Here is a 17,603-nt window from a genome sequence, read left to right as displayed (position 1 = left end):
AAAAATGATTTTGTGCTCACAAGGTAAGAAGAATTAATTTTCCTTAGTAAAAATAACCCTAAGTCTTTTTGGAAGGAGCTGCAATCCAAGAAAAAACAAACGAAAAACAATATTACAACTAAACAGTGGTTTGATTATGCTAAATAACTTTACAAGTGGGATGTTGGGGTGGAATCACCTCCGATTTTCAACATTAATTTAGATCTTTTTACAAAGCACAAAATTGAAAGGGGTATAAAAAAGTTGGGTGTTGGAAAAGCAAAAGACTTGGTTGATCTTCAAGCAGAATATTTGAAGTGGGGTTTGAAATCTTTGGCGCCACACATTATGAATTTTTTTAACAACATTGTACAACAACGTTTTCCCAAAGATTGGACTACTAGTCTTGCCATTCCTCTTTTTAAGTGAAGGGATGTCAATAATCCCTCTAATTACATGACCATTATGATTAACCCTTTGTTTGCAAAGTTATTTGGCAGCATGATAGAGAATAGAATTAGCAAGTGGGCAAAAGAGAATGGTAAGCGGGCAAAAGGGCAAGCTGGTTTCAGACCTAAGCATTCCACAGTTGATCATGGTATCACTTTGAGACATTTAATTGAAAAAAGATGGGAAGAGAAAGAAGAGGTCTTTTGCTGTTTTGTTGATTTCAAAAAGGTTTTTGACACGGTTCCTAGGGTTAAACTTTGGAAAAGAATTGAAGAACTTGGGATTCTCATTCATCTTAGAGCGACTGTCCATAGGCTTTATGAGGAGGTTAAAGTCAAAATCAGAACCTCTGATGGTCTCTCCAAAAGCTTTAGAAGCGATATCGGGGTCAAGCATGCTAAAAAAACTCTTGGTTTGCAAGAGCATTTGTATGCTTTGGAGCACTTTTGCAGAACAATCGAGATGCAAATCAATATCAGCAAGACAAAAATCATGGTTTTTTCTAATAAGAGGAAACAAAACCAGCATAAGTTTTACTTTGAAGGCAGTATTCTTGAAGAAGTTTCAGACTATAAATATCTTGGGATTGACTTCAACAAAAATCTAAATTGGGATGGTTGCAGGAAGAAGAGAATCCTAGGTGGTTGGAAAGCTTGGTATGCTCTTCATAACAGATGTAGAGAAGTGGAGCTTTGGGATTGGAAGACCTCCCAAACTCTTTTTGGGCTTTTAGTTCTTCCTTTTATTCTTTATGGTTGTGAATTATGGGCCAACAATGCTTTAGGTTCACAGTGGAAGCAAATCGAGCAAATCCAAAAGCGCTTGATAACAAGCAAGTTCAAGATTAAAAATACAGTTCCTTATGATATCATGTTGAGTGAAACTAGGGCTGCTCCTATTGAAGCTATTGTTATGGTTTGTCTCATTAGTTATCTCAAAAGAATTGGGCAAATGGAAGAAGGAAGATGGCCTAAAGCTGTTTTCAATGACACCTTGTGCAAAAGAAAGAAGACTTGGATGCAACAAAACATCAAATGGTCGAGTAAATGGAATATCTACCTAAATTTGTGCCCCACAAATAGTAAAGAGATAAAGGCTTTTGTTATGGATAAGTTTCACAAGTGGGCTTGGGGTAATGAGTTAGCGAGAAAGACAAAATATTATATCACGAAGTTCAATCCTGCTTATGATTATCATCAAAAAGCTTATATAAGGGATAATATTTCGTGGAAAGCTAAGTGTATTATTGCTCAATTAAGAACTAACTCTCATCAGCTCCGTAGTGAAACTGGTCATTGGAAAAGACCAAAAGAAACTTGGGAGAAAAGAGTGTGTATTTTTTACACATCTGAGAAAGTTGAAACCGAAAAACACTTCATTTTGGAGTGCGACTCCTTTAAAGATGTTAGGGACAAGTATAATAAATTATTGACTGTGGGATCTTGGTATGATTTTTTCAACGAACATTTTGTTGAGAGGTTGAGGCCACTTGTCATCATTTTACACAGAAAGAGACAAATTTGCAGAAATTGGTTAGATCTGATGTGCTGTCCCATAGATTTGTTAAGTCTCGTGGACATTAGAATAAATTTCTTTCATTCTTACTAAAAAAAATTAACGTCACAAGTAGAGGAGACAAAAACACACAATCTCCTGCAAAATAATAATTGGCGGATGGTGCAGCTCGAGTCGAAACGTGTTCCCTTGTAAGACCTTTAAATCCACCCCACAAAACAAGCAGATCATTTTCTCCTCTGTCGAGTGGATGAACATGGCCCTCATCACTGGGAGGGGCTTCTGGGCGTCTTCATCTTCATCTTTCTGCCCCAAGGTTAGCTGCTGTCTCTCTTCCCTCCTTCCTCCCTCTCTATTTTTCAACTCACTCGTTGTTGATTACATGTCGGCAGCACTTGTTTGGACGCTACAACACAAGGCGCTCAAACATATGTGCTCTCTATTCTCAACCTCGGGATATCTCCTCAGAAATACAAGGTTAATATTACACATTCTCTACTCTCTTTTCACGTGAATTGAACTCCATCGGCATGTTTACAATATTGTGCCGTCTCTAATTATGTCCATGCGCAGCTTTTTCTGTGTTAGGCTGCTGTATCTAAAATTTCTCACCGGCTGCTATTTGTGTAAACAGGAGCCTTTATCAAATAAAGTGGTCCCCTGAATTTTCTAATCTTTGAGTAGGAAGAAAATTTTAGTGGCTTGGAATTTTAGATGATAAATTTTTCAAAATATGTTCCGCAACTTGCAATATATTTTAAGTGAGCGGAATTTTTTTCAGTCCCCGACTCTAGCTAACAGCATAATGCAACTGTTCAAGGCTTAAATTTTTAAGGTGCAGTTAGTCTCTTTTTTAGTAAGCACACTACTTATTTGAAAATAGTTGGATTTGAAAGTTGAGTTGTAGGTGGACCGGTGGACCTGAAGTTATGGGAGCATTGTTTAACTATACATTTGTTGGAGCTGCATATTTTGTTTTTCTCTATTTTTCTGGTTCTTCATATTCCATCTCCAAAATCTAATAATAAAAAAAATTATAGTTTGATAATAGATCAAATTAAGTAGGAAAAACACTATGGGACCATTAACTCCCAACAAATCTCTTAACATATTTGAGTAATCTGCATTAAAAAAGAATTAGCTAAGTGGCTGCACAATGTTGGCTCTCTCAACAACAAATCCCAAACTCTAAAGTACAGCCGTAACATCTAAGGCCAGGATGCCAACTTAGATTGATAGACTGGACTTATGATCTGGCAAGGGGCAGTTAAGGGTCAATTCTAAGGTAGTGCAAGCCTTCCTCTCTTTTGGCTATGTTAAGGCTGGTAAGGGATGCCAACTTAGGATTGAAAGACTGGATTCATGATCAGGTGAGGGGCTGTTAAGAGCCAAGGCTTAAAGGCAGTGCAAGCATTGTTCTCTTTTGGCTATGTTAAGTCTGGAAGGGTAATCCTTAGCTCCTATGGGTCAGTTGAAGTGAGATAAAATAAACATAACAGTCTTAAGACCAAACTCACCCTATGCATACGAAACCGTTAAAAATATGTCACTAAACTTCATCATGCGGACCTGCTAGAATCTCCTTCAAGAATAATAGAGTATCATACATACAATTGATAAATGAACAAATTATACCCCCAAGATATATAGTTATACACTTTGACAAACTTCATGCCTGATACATAAAACAAACAACCATACACATCTCTCTACATATTATTTGTAGCAATAATTCACACATAATGGCATGAAATTCATTTTGCTGGATAGCAAAGTTTGGTGGGACAAACAAAACAGAACTGATAACTAAGATGTGATCTTTGAGTTTAAGAATGATGTGATGGGAATGAAGTTGTAAGAAGACTGGTGCCTATATTCATATTGGGTTTTGGAGTGAAATCTTCAATCTTGTATGCATAAACAAAGTAAACCTTATGGGTTTTGCTGGATGAGATTCAATGATAGGGTCAAGAGATAAGACTGCGCTCACTTCCACTTAAGACTAGCAGTATGCTAATAAAAATACTAACTAATGATATTTTAGAAGCTCAAAATGAGGTAGAATGCTTTAAAGATCCACGGGCTAAAATATTTATTCTATATATTGCTGTAAGGATGTGCCTTGAGAAACCTCTAAGACAAATTACACGTTCTGTCAGACTGGACTTACAAACAACACAATATCAGCGAATATGATGTTAAGGATTCTATTTAGTCCCTTGAAGTGCACACCCAACCTTTGGAGACATTGAAAACACAAAGAACTTATACAATTTTAACACTTTGTCAAGTTTACAAAACACTTACATTAAAAGACACTCTCAGCTTAAAAGAACAACCAACATCTAATTTGTCCAGCTTCAACAAACCAACCATTCCTCATTCAGAAGAAAAAACTTTTTAAATAGATCTAGTATGCTGCCCCAAGAGGCAAGAGATTTTGATATTTGGATCAATTGCCCTCTCCCAGCTGTCCAATCATAACTCAATCTGATTTCTCACTTGCAGCCGAATACCTGTTTTAGAAATATATTTCTTGTAGGGAAGAAGCATGGCAGGAGAATGAATGTCTGCAGTAAGTCCCATTTGCTGCCAATACATCTAGTTCCACTGAGAAAACAAAGTGCTCACTTAAATCCCAAGAGGAAAATGGCTCATCAATACATCTACAGGAAATCTTGGTCTCAAATTTGTTTGGAACAGGACGGGGGAACTGCACATTGCCAAATAACCTTGGGATATGAAAAATATGCACATAAATCTAATAGAGAACCTCTACAGTATGTTGCAATAAAGACTTCAATTACCAAAGAGGGGCAGATGTAATATCCCTTTTTTCGGTCATTCCTGCATCAATGTTAGCTCCAACTTTCTTGAAGGGAGAGATTGTTATCAGGTTGGAGTCTGTTTAATGAAATTGAGTTTTGGGGATCATGTTCAGTGCATTGACAACTTTCCAAGAGCAACTTCGACTTTTCTGGTGCACTCCAAACTTTTTGGTGGAAAATTCTATTTTTGGAATGTGTCTATTTTTAGTAAGTTGGCTCTTTGAGGAGCTCTTGAGTATATAGGCACATTCAGATTTCAATTCGGATTTGTTCTGCATTTTCAGTGCTTTTAGTTGGTTGTGCAGGAAATAATTAATATTAAATAAGTAATTGTAAGTATTTCTTGGATGCAAAACTATGTGATCAAACAAGACGTCTCCAAGGTTCCGATAGTCAGGTCTTGGCTTTATATGTGGATAGACTCAATGTGTGATGTGCTTTGCTGGAATCACAAGGGGACTTACATTTTTTCTTGAACACTGTTGTAACTTGAGATCTAATTGACTTGAAAAAAAAAGGAAAAAGGATAAAGGGTTGAGAAAGACTACGCTACTCCTAGCAACAATGATGACGATGAATGTTGCTTAGATAGACAAACTCCCTCAAATCAAGCCTTGCTTCGCCATGATGACAACAACTACACAAGACTGATGCAATCTTCTAAGGAAATGGAAGATTTTCACACTATGAATACATCACCCAAATACCCAATGTTGGCACAACTTGAACAAGTATCCACAATCGAACTTAGCATAATAACGAGGTTCGGGCTAACTTTGCACTATGACTTATAATCAACAAACCACAAAAAGTATGAACTGAGGAATTCATCACAATATCTTCATAAGCATCCACCATGATCAATGAACTCTAATTAACTTTGAGAAGTAACAAGAAACCATGCAAAATGTAGAAACACAACACATACATCCACCACAACTTCAATGTAATTATTGAATTGATTTCAACATATTTTGGCAACAATAACAAGCTTCCTTCTCCTACTCTACCCTACTTCTGATTTCTAACTATTGACTAGCCACTAATAACCTTTACAAATGAGGAGTTTGAGCCTTATATAGAGGTCTCAATACAATTCGAAGGCTCAAATTAATTCTCAAATCAATGGCCAAGACTTACACAATGAAACCCTAATTAGGGTTTGTTGCAACAAACTTCCTTTTGGCCAATGAGATCATTATATGGAATTGGACATGTGTCCAACTTTGAATGCCGACCAATGAGTGATGAGGTTAGGTATGCTGGGCAAACTTCAATGCACTGCCATGTGCCACTTGATCTTTCTTTGAATGAGTCAAGTATGATGTATCTGGAGTTGGACATATCGATGTGGCACAATCTGATAGCCTGGATGATGACTAGGATGCCACCTCAACTTGTTCTCTAATTCTTTCACTTTGAAATGTATATCTTGATATAGTTCTGTATTTTGCCCTTTCCTTGATGTACTTGAATAGTGGAACATGTTGGAAATGTGTATCTTGACATCTCCTTCATTGATTTTCTTTGATCTTCTTCATTTCGATTGACTCCTTGATGTTGATCCTTGTATAGGCTCCTTGTGCCTTACTGAGCTATCCTTTGTTCATGGTGTGATTGATCTCCCTTTATCGTCTATGTCTTGAATGTCTTGGAATTGCCTTGGATTTGTTCTTCGCTCTGCGCATTATCGAGCGCATCCCTTAGGTGAGAAGGAAATTCTCATATCTTAAGGGTGGGATTGCAAGACCAATGTGTAATTGTGACCTTGTTTTTGATGTTGTAGGCTTTCTCATCTTCCCTATATTGTAACACCTTATTCTTGCGTTCTTTGCTGGTCATCTTCCTCTTGATTTGCCATGTTGAAGTATGAATCTTGATATTGTAAGTGTTGCCCTCTTCATTTGGCTCAACAAACCTCGAAACTAAAACACACAAAGAAGAAAACCTACTCTAAACTATATACAAGACTCCCTAGAATGTACAAGACTCAAAAGACATAAGTATGTACAAGATCTTGCATGATTTATTAGATTGTGCGACATGAGCATGGAAAAGGTCATAGTTTGCAGTCGGGCAAATTCATCCTTTAACTCGGAGAAGCAAGCTCTCACAATACATCTCTCATACTCAAGCAAAACTTCATGCAAAATTATCAGTTGTGGCAATTCATTAGGCCCATGGTCAATTGAAATGCAGGTTATTTCCCAAAACCCCCATAATCAAAATCATAATAACTCCCAAAAATAGGATTAAGATGTAGTGGAGGAAATTTGTCACCTCAAGGATAATAAACCCAAGAGGACAAACTGATCCTCCAGTATCTCACTTATACTGGTGCTAAGGGTGAGCCAGGGGATGAAAATAACAAACTAAGCTAACAGATTGCAAACAAGACTCCCGAACGACTCTGTTGAGTCTCTATCCTCAGGCCGAGCGCGTGGAGCTAGGACACCAGCGCGGCACGCTGTTGTCCTGTACGGAGGAAACACAAAAGCCGTACAAAAATGATAAAAATGACTAAACTAACTGACTAGATAGTACGGAAGATGAAATAAACGAAATATTGCAGAATGCGAAATGAAAGAATAAGATAAGGGAGGATAATAAAAACTCACAGTTGGTCCACGATAGAAGCCTCCTGCAAGATGATGGCTTTTCCACCACCACAAGCCTACACACAAGCAAGAAGGGAAAATGTTGGGGTTGTGTTTTGGAGTCTGCCTAAGTCAGACCCTTGTTTTGGTGTTTCCACTGGCACAGACAACCTAGATAATAGCTATAGAGAAAGATAGAATGATCAAGATAAAATAAATACGATTGAGATGATAAATGGATTGAAAATGAAAGATTATAGATGCATAAATGAATTTAGAAGAGATACAAATTACTCCCCTCAACACTTGCGAAGTCGATATCGTGAGTTCTCCAAAGGTTGCAACAATGGTGATCCCGTGATAATTGGTGAGTATTTGCCCATGAAGATTGCTCAAAGCTCCAACCTGCAAGAAGTGATCTCAAAATGCCAAAATATCCCAAAAATGCCATCAAACGAGAGAGATATAGGCTTTGGACCAAAAACCAACGTCGGTGGGTGAATGCAGGGGCGTTATGATTCCTTCCAGGCGTTGATGTAATGCTCAAATGGCCACTTGCAGACTATCAGATTCACAGGACGCTAGCTCGCCACGCGGACATCTCCGCACCACGCTATAGTCCTGAAGGTGACTGACAAAGTTGGTGAAATACCAGTTCGAAGCTGACAAAGTGATCCCGAGTGGACTTAAGGACAAAGATGGTGGTACACGACCTCCGATGACATGGAGGAAAGCGCCATTTGTTGCGATGAATTGTACAAGGTGTAATTTTTGATATTACATAAGGAAAGAAACAACCTGGCGTATTTCATATTCAAATGGTGATCCTTGTGTGCTATCCACTAGTGCAAAATATGGAAAGAGATCCTCAGTTGCTTTAGGAGGTCTCCATTGGTTATGTATCATTCCACTCGCATCTTTGACATGCAAATTCTCACTCATTGGTTTTTCTTGAATCCTTAGAAAGGGACGTAGCACAATCTCAAATTGCACCTCACTCTTCACTTTCGTGGTGACAACATGTTCAATATTTTGCATAAACCATGCATCCTTATGAAACTCCATAAGCATATCATTGAAAATTAGAGTTGCTTTAATAGGTTGGGCCTCAAAAATTTCGTCTAGTTGATCCTCGAATACAATCTTTGGTGGTTCCTCGTCCTTGAGCAATATCTCGAGAGGTCGAAGTTAACGATGAATCATATTACTCGCAACAACTTGTTTGTCTTGAAATAATTTTGGTAGCGATTCCATTTGTACATCCTCCATGAGATCTTTCGGTGCCCCTTAGAATAGTATTATGGCAATGATGTCTTTTAGCACCCCCTCAAATTGTTCTTCATATTTGGGCTCACTTTTGATAACTTGTAACTCTTTGTTCAACATATCTATATGATTGGCTTCTTCTCCAAGGATGCTTGATATATCTTGTAATTCATTCTCAAGGATCTCCTTTTGTAGCAAGGATGACTATTCATCAAGGAATTCCTCCTCTTGCAATGGATGTGAATCACTTTTTTCCTTGATAGCTGAATTTTAACATTCTCCATTTCAACATTCTCTTTCCTTGGTTCAAGGCTAAGTCACCAGGTTCAGCCGAATTTCTTCCTTGAAGTTTGAAATTCGCCGAACTTTAAAACAGAGTATAAAATTCGTTTAAATTCGTACATTGAAAAAAGTAAATATTTTTAAATCATGATTTTAGGGTTTTTTCCGTTTTTTTTATAAATGAGCGCTCGAAACCCACAATCTTCAGTCTGCTGTGAGTCGTCGCTGGAGAAGTGTGGAAGTCGAAGGAAGTCGCGGGAGAAGTGTGGAAGTCGAAGGAAGCCGAAAGAAGCCCGTGTTCGACACAATGAGTTCGCCTCTGCTATTGTGTTCGATGTAGTGAGTTCGCCTCAACCCTCTGCCACCATGTTCGACGCCCTGCCTTTGCCGCCGTTCTGCCGTGTTCGACGCCCTGCAGTCTCCTTGCCCAGGTAGGCTTTGCTGAAATTTTTAGGTTAGATTTTTTTTTATTGGACAAAACTAATATTTTGAAGTTATTCAAACAAAATATTTTGTTTATTTTGTACATTGTAATGTGACATTACAATATACAAAATAAACAAAATATGTTGTGTATTGTTTATTGTTTATAATATTATATTATTTAAACAAAATATTATATTGTTTAATGTTTAGTTTTTATTAAGACATGATATATAGTTTAATATTATTGTTTTAAATCATATGTTGTTTATTATTTATATTATTTGATTTTTAATTTTTATTATTTTTATAAAATTAAAATAAAATATTAATAATTTTTCCCCAATGATAACTAAATGAAATGAAATGGCTCTGCATTTCGGCGGACAACGCAACTACCAAAGCAAGGGTTTTTATAATGCAGGAAAGCTTCCATCCATCGACAGAGCTCCCCCTCTGTAGAACCAGCCATGGCAAGTGGTGAAAAGCAGGCGAGCTGCTAGAGCTGAAAGAAGGGAGGCTAGGGTCTCGTTAGATCTGTTGATTGTTTGGGCGGTTCCCATTACATCACGAATCCCATGCTGTGCCACAAAGGCAAACTGCATCCCCTTGGGAACCAGGGCGACTGCTTCTGGCCTGTGACAATCCCTTCAAAAGCCCCTGCGGATTTCACAGCTACGCATCAACCAAGCGGAGGGTTTCATAAAATCTACCGGTGGTGGAGGAAAGGCTCTGCCATATCGACGCCATAATGTAAAAAATACCGAGCTCGCTCCGGTAATGAGGAATTCTCTTAACCACGAATGTAATGATGCCCTTAAGGCAACAAGGAACGAGTGTGCCTTAAAGCTGGTTACTCCCAACGTGGATCGCATTAAGATTTCGACCCCCAGTGTCGCCCTGGAGTTAAGGAATTATTGCGAAGAGCATGGGCTTTTTGCAAAGTGGGGAGGAAATGATCAACCCCTTGCAGAAATAGCCAAATGGTGGAAAGAAACATTCCAAGGATAGGTAAGTATCATTGCCCTAGCTAATAACTTTCTGTATATTGAATGTCATAAAAAATCGCTGAAATCTAAGCTATTGAATGAGGAGCATGTTTTTTTACAAAGGAGTGAATTATAATTTTATCAAATGGCAAGCCAAATTCGATGCTAAAAATTTTGAATTCAAATCAACCTCGAAATGGATTGAAATTCATAATGTTCTTGTTGAATTAATGCATGCCAAAATTCTCATAGAAATTGGGGATAAATTAGGCAAATTCATAGCCGTAGAAGCGAATTGGTCGGAAAAATCCAACATCAAAATTTTAATAGAAGTAGACAAGGGCATGAAGAATTTAAAGAATATTACCCTAGATACAGTAGATGGTAATTATTTTTATCTCTGGTACGGTATCATGGCCCGGTCTATGAGAATTTATCATTTTGCAAAAGGACTAACCCTAGCATACAGAAACCTCAAGCCTCGAAAATAGATAAGCATAAAGAAACGTTTGAAAGAGTAGATATTCAATTTAACAACGAAATGGGCGGTTTCATCATAAATATTGGCCCTCAAGAGGTATATAATAATGCAACGGGAAATGCTAAGCCAGGTTTGGTTAATCCTTCGCATAACAATATATCAATACCATCATCTCATAAGGAAGACCATAATCAGGAGTTGGGCAGAACCGAGGGGGAGATTATGAATGGCCTCAATAAAAGCTTAGAGACCATGGTAGGGGAAGCTGGAGTCAGGAGCCCTTTCCTGAGGACCCCGTTAAGGCTGTAGAGATAATCAATATTACTGAAAGGGTGGCTTGTGATGATGAGCTGGTAAATAGGCACCCTAAGGTGTTGGAGGGCAGAAATAACATGTCACCAAGCGACAAGGATGTGTCATTTGCTGAAAGGAAGGAGGACTCAATCAACCAAGCCTGTAATGAAGTCATTAATGATCTTATGGATAGATTTATAGAGAAAATTGCAAATGAAGATGAATTAGCTCTCTAGAAACAAGCCTTAATTGCGGAGATTATGGAATTAGAAGATGTAGCTGGGGAGGCTAGCAATCTGAATGAGCTGGGGGATGGGTTGGGCAGCGAAGATGAAGAGGCAGGGGATTTCAGGAGGGAAGTTTTGGGGATTGATCAGAATGAGTGGGGCCTGGAAACCCTGGATTGTGCTAAGCAGTATAAAAGAAGAGGTAGGAAATCTCTATCAGAACTGAGAAATATGGATGGGTCTGCAGAAGGCCAGGTAAAATTAACTTCTATGTTTGATACAGGGAAGGGGAAGTACCTTCCCAAGGAGCCATGAAACTCTTATCGTGGAATGTTCGGGGTAAAACCCTGCGTTACATCCACAAGTTATGAGATAGTTATGTTACAGGAAACCAAGATGAACTCAGATGATATTGGGACCTTTAAGAAAAAACTAGGCATTAGCGAGGTGGTAGGACATTCGGCTACTGGAGCCTCAAGTGGCTTGGCGGTTATCTGGGATCCTAGAGTGGTCTCCTTTGAGATGGTTAACAGCCAGGCACATTGGATGAGTGGTTGGGTTAAAAGTTTCGAAAACAACTTTCGGTTCATGCTTATAAATGTTTATGGTCCAACACAAAATAAGGATAAGAGAAGGACGTGGAGGGATCTAGATCTATTTCTAAAAACTATCCCAAACCAGACTTGTATCATAGGAGGAGACTTTAATGCCATCCTGGACCCAAAAGAGAAATGGGGGGGGGGGATTGGAACAAGATCACAATCAGAGAAGGATTTTAATGATTGGGTATAGAGATCCAGTCTTATGGAGATTAAGACAGCAAAGGAAACTTTCACCTGGAACAAGATAAGGTTAGGCTTTAGCTTCATAGCGGAAAAAATGGATAGGTTTTTAATCTGGGGAAGCCTGATTGACTTTCCTAATTCACTTAACGCAGAAGTCCTTCCCATCTCGCGCTTTGATCATTACACCATTTAGTCATCAATTACAGAGGAATGCAAACCTAGAAGATGTCCTTTTAAATTTGAATTGATGTGGCTGAAAGAGGACAAGGTCTTGGGACTGATTGAGCAATGGTGGAAAGAGTCTGAGTTCATAGGATCTAGACTTTTTAATGTGGTTAGCAAAGTGAAGGTGGTTAAGAATAATTTGCTGAGGTGGAATAACAAGCACTTTGGTAATATTTTTGAATCAAAAGCCAGAATAGAGGGTGAGATCAATGTGCTCAATAGGATAGTTATGGATAAAGGGATGGATCGGATTCTTTTCGTGGAAGAGAAAAGGCTACTAGTGAATTATGAGGATATACTGGCTAAGGAGGAAGTTTTTTGGTGACAATAGTCCAGAGAGCTATGGTTAAGTGATGGAGATAGGAATTCTAAGTTTTTTCACAATAGCACTAAACAGAGGAGGTCAGTAAACAAAATAACCAAAATTAGGGTGGGCGACGGACAGTATACAGAGGACCCTAACCTAATCAGTAGATGCAGTCAAGTATTTTGAGAATGTCCTAAATAATTGGGAAGGCTCTAACCTAAGCTCCCGAGATACAATCCTGGCTAGCATCCCAAAAATTATTACTGATGCACAAAACAAGAGTCTAAACGCTAGTTTTACCAAAGAAGAAGTGGAAGTAGCCCTTAGTCAGATGGACCCTGAAAAGGCTCCAGGGCCTAATGGCTTCCCAACTGCCTTTTTTCAGAAGTGTTGGCACTTTATTGGGGATGATGTACCAAGGGCACTGGAGGGAGCCAAAAACTCGGGTAAGGTGCTCAAGGAAATCAATAACACTTTTATCATCCTTATTCCTAAGAAGGAAAAGATAGAGAACTTTGACAATTTGAGACCAATTTCCCTATGCAATACCATTTACAAATTGCTCTCCAAAACTATCGCTAACAGACTGCAAAAATTTCTCCCTCTCCTTATAAGTGAAGATCAAACGGGTTTTGTCCCAGGCAGGTCTATTTTTGATGGTATTATCATTGCCCAAGAGGCCATTCATTCCATCCTACAAAACAAGGAATCGAGTATGCTTATCAAGCTAGATATTAAGAAAGCTTATGATAAAGTGGACTGACATTTCCTTTGTAAATGTCTGGAAGCCTTTGGTTTTGCTAAATCATGGATAAACCTTATTTATGAATGCATTTCCTCTCCTTGAATGTCCATCTTGGTAAACGGCTCCCCTGAGGGCTTCTTTGGCACCTCAAGGGGGTTAAGGCAGGGGGATCCTATCTCTCCCTTCCTCTTTATCATTATGGCAGAATCTCTGGGTAGGTCAATTTCTAGAGCTAGAGAGAGGGAGTCCTTGGTAGGCATTAGAATAACTAGGGGGGTAGCTCCCATCACTCATCATCAGTTTGTTGATGATACTATGTTTTATGGCCTTGGCAAGAGACATGAGGCATGCTCGTTCAAGGTTATTCTTGATTCCTATGCCAAGGCTTCAGGGCAGGAAATTAACACTGAAAATCTGAAATCTTCTTTTTTAATACTGATAAAAACGAAGAATATGCAATCTGCAATATTTTGAATTTTAGGGTAGGGGAATTACCATGTAAATACCTTGGCTTACCCTTAGCAAAAGGTTGTAGATCTTCTAAACTTTGGGATCATATTGTCAACAAAATAAAGTCCAAAGCGGAATCCTGGAAAGGAAAATGACTCTTCAGCAGGCAGAGCAACCATGATAAAATCAGTCCTCTCTTCCATGCCAATTTATCAATTGTCTTGTATTGACCTCCTAACAGCCAAAAAGGAGGAGCTAAACAAGATCCTAAGAAATTTCTTCTGGAAAGGGTCAGGAGACAAGAAGAAATATGCATTATTAGCTTGGGATAAAGTTTGTAAGCCTAAGGAGAGTGGTGGGGTTGGAATTAAGAACATTAGAGATCAGAGTAAGGCCTTAGGAGCGAAATTAGTGTGGAATATGCATAAATCCCCTCACCTTAAATGGGCCAGAATCTTGTATCATAAATATTTGAATAGCAACAACCTTGAGAGCATCTTTAGAACTGCTAACCCCCCAAGAGGATCTCGCATTTGGAACTTCATGCTTGATTGTAGAAGCATTATTTTGGAAAAACTTACTTGGAATCTAGGAGAGGGTGGGCCTTGTTCTGGTTAGACTCATGGGGTGGCTATCCGATAATCAACAAGATGGCTAATTTCAAAAATGCACAAACCCTCCTGGAAGATATTTGGGGAAAACATGTCAAGAATTATATTGAAGTAGAAGATGGAAGCATAACCAAAAAGCGGAGATGGAAATCTTTGGACAACATAGATATTCCGACTGGGGTTGATCCGAATCCTAGAATTGAGAATCATATCTTTCCAGCTCAGCCATGATAAACTAGTGTGGGATGGATCCAAATCTGGACGCTATAACACCAAGGAAGTCTATAAACTTCTGGCTGAAAAACAGCTGATTCCAAAATGTGACATCCCTTTAAAGTTATGTTGGGATAAAAATTGCTTCCCAAAGGTAGGTATGTTCTCGTGGCTAGCCCTACAGGATAGGGTCCTTACAGTCGACCTGTTTAAAAAGTGGGGTTATGAAGGCCCAAGTAGATGCCCTCTTTGCGAAAAGGAGGAGGAAAATGTGGATCACTTATTATTATCCTGTGATTTCTCACTTCAATGCTGGAATTGGCTCCATAATAAACTGGGATGGAGTTCAGCAATACCGAGCTCTGTTCTGAACATGTTTCGAGATGGCTGGCTAATTATCTCGAGGCAGAAGATATTGAAGTAGTTCCCGATGATATGGAGATCCCCTCCGACCCAGCCTCCAGTCCAGGGGAAGCCCCTGTTAGCTCAGAAACAATGGCATGTCAGGCTCGATCGAGAAGGAGTCGGGCTTCTCCTAAGTCCTAGGACTTGATCCCTATCTGCAGGATAGTCTTTATGTTTCTTTTTTTGGTTTACTTTATCGTCTCTCGTGGCTTCGACTGGTTTCCTTTGATACTTAATGACTGCTTATACTTTTAATTTTGATATAAGTAATACAGACATTTGGATGTTCAGGTTAATAGTATATTAAGCTTAAGCTATGCTATTAAGTTGATCTGTATCTAGCTTTGTGTTCTTCTCGCATCTAATTTATTTAATTTGTCTTATATGATTTGGATGCATTCTCAGAATTCTGCATGATATAGAGATGAGTGATTTAGTAGGCCCCGCTTGGTGGTTTAAGCGGAAAATTTTGTGAATATATAGGTCCATTCAGTTATTACCAAAATGTGGTTTATTCATCCTCCCGGTGCTCACTCTGGAGTGATCCCCTGCGTGCCTATCTCTGCTCCGTGTCAAAGTTGTATAGATACATACATATATATACATAGATATATATATATGTATATGTATAGGTAGAGGTAGGCGGGGATTGTCGCTACTTTGATTTATTCTCCAAGATTGGTTTTGAGAGACCTGGGCCTGGGATTCATTTTAGGAAAATAGCAGACTTTTGTAGTTTGCTGATAAGCCTTATGAAGGTAGCTCCCGGGTTTATAATCAGACATACCTATCTACCCTCTAGTATTTTCCATTTGGCTAATTTTGAAAAACAAAAAGTATAATTATCGGACCTACTTTCGGTTATGACTTGGTTCTCCTAGGAACCAGGGAAACTCTGGTATAAGGTTGAACAATTGTTTTAAAACTTTCTTGATGATTCACACAGGCTGGTACTCTGGGACTTAGATCCTTTACACACATATGCATATATACAACTTCACACACATTGTCTCTGAAAAGGATTTGGTGGTCATCCTTTGTGGAATGAAAATGAAATCTTCTGTTAACGAAAATTAAATAAGAATGAAACTTGCTGTGGATGAGTGATATGGTATTTTAGATTAAAGGAGGATAGATTATCCTTTCTCTTCAAGCCCTAGCTATGTTAATATTCTGTTTGACTTAATGATATAGAAGGTGTTATCCTGGAACTAATGATAGACAAGGCTTTGTCAATGATCTATTTGATAATCACGGCAGGGTCACTTCTCATAATGCTATTGTAACCTGGGTAATCTTTCATCTTGCAGTCAACATAGAAAGGATTTCTTTGCTGTCTCAATATAAAAGATGCCATGGTTGTAGTAGCAGTAGTGGAAAGTGTTATGCAAACCATGATATATGAGAATAGTCTGTGTTTACATAATTGGGCTAACAAATCGTGAAGTGGTATGCTGTAGGTCTGTGTTGAAATTATTTTGCAGGTGATAAAGCTAGCAGAAAGTCTGGTAGTCAAGATAAACGAGGAAAGACACTAGCGTGAGTGAAGGCAGAATGCTGACGGGAGCATCCCCATGATGGGAAACTTTCACTACAAAAATTAGATGTGAAAAATATCTGGACCTGTATGAGTATGCTTAATCTAGAAAGAAAGATTCAAAAGGTTATGATGTAGTTATAACTGCTGTTGAGTTTCAGATTCATTATCTAACTAGACTTAATGTCTCGAGCAAGGCCGAAGGTTTTCTCTTCTCCGCTCTTTCCTACCGGCGCCTGCACTGAGCGGAGATTGTAATCTTGTTTATAATTTAATAAAATATTTTGGCCTCGGCCTTTTACTGATAAAAAAAAAAAATATTAATAATTTTTATAGTGTTGTTTAAAAAAATGTAGTGTATTATTATTTTATTTTGTTTATAAATTTAGTAAACAAAAATAAAAATTAGTATTTGTTTATTTTTTGTTAAAACATTTAGAATATATTAATAAATATTTTATTAAAATTTAGTATTTCTATTTTGAAAGATTGAAATTAATGTAGTGTTTATTTTGTTTTTTAATTTTTCTTTCCAAACGTGCAGATTTTCATTTAATGGCTCCTCCCAAATCAACTTCTGAGGCATGGAAGCATGTGACCCGAAATGGAACTCACATCAAATGTAACCTATGTCAGGGAACTATTGTTGGAACTTTAACAAGGCTTAGGGACCACTTCCTTGCTAATACAAGGGGGTCCAGGTGGAGGTGTTCAAGCATGTAAAGGTGTGACTCCAGAACTTAAAGCTATTCTAGAGAAAGAGTTGACGGCTTCAATGGTAGGCAAAATGAAGAAGGCACAAAAGAAACAGAGAATTGAAGGAGATATATCTAGATTCACATCTATCATGTCTTCCTCTTCTGTGCAATCCAAACCAGTGAGCGTATCAAAAGAGAGTGGAACACTGAACAACTTTTGGAAACCAGTAGAGAAACAACAGGTGGATGATGCAGTTGCTGATTTGTTTTACACAAGTGCTATTCCATTCAATGTT

The 17,603-nt window shown here is 38.3% G+C and overlaps 1 protein-coding gene across 6 annotated transcripts in view; it reads left to right on the top strand.

Annotated features, from left to right (window-relative positions):
• Positions 1-2,042: 2,042 nt before the first annotated feature.
• The window catches only part of LOC131067530 (uncharacterized aarF domain-containing protein kinase At5g05200, chloroplastic), a 242,703-nt gene continuing 227,142 nt past the window's right edge, over positions 2,043-17,603 (top strand). For 4 of the 6 annotated variants that reach the window (XR_009359156.1, XR_009111826.2, XR_009111828.2 and 1 more), the window contains exons 1-2: positions 2,044-2,260; positions 2,337-2,421. Coding sequence is in view for 1 of the 6 variants with exons in the window: in XM_058002567.2 (XP_057858550.2) it covers positions 2,195-2,260; positions 2,337-2,421 (151 nt within the window). In the remaining 5 variants the exon portion in view is untranslated. Of the gene's footprint in view, positions 2,261-2,336; positions 2,422-17,603 lie in introns of all 6 variants that reach the window. The other 2 variants (XR_009359157.1, XM_058002567.2) reach the window with 2 other exon arrangements.

Source organism: Cryptomeria japonica, chromosome 10, assembly GCF_030272615.1.
Source record: "Cryptomeria japonica chromosome 10, Sugi_1.0, whole genome shotgun sequence".
In the NCBI taxonomy this organism is placed as follows: Eukaryota; Viridiplantae; Streptophyta; class Pinopsida; order Cupressales; family Cupressaceae; genus Cryptomeria; species Cryptomeria japonica.
Note: the sequence above shows the minus strand (reverse complement) of the source record. Positions and strands in the feature narration are given on the sequence as shown.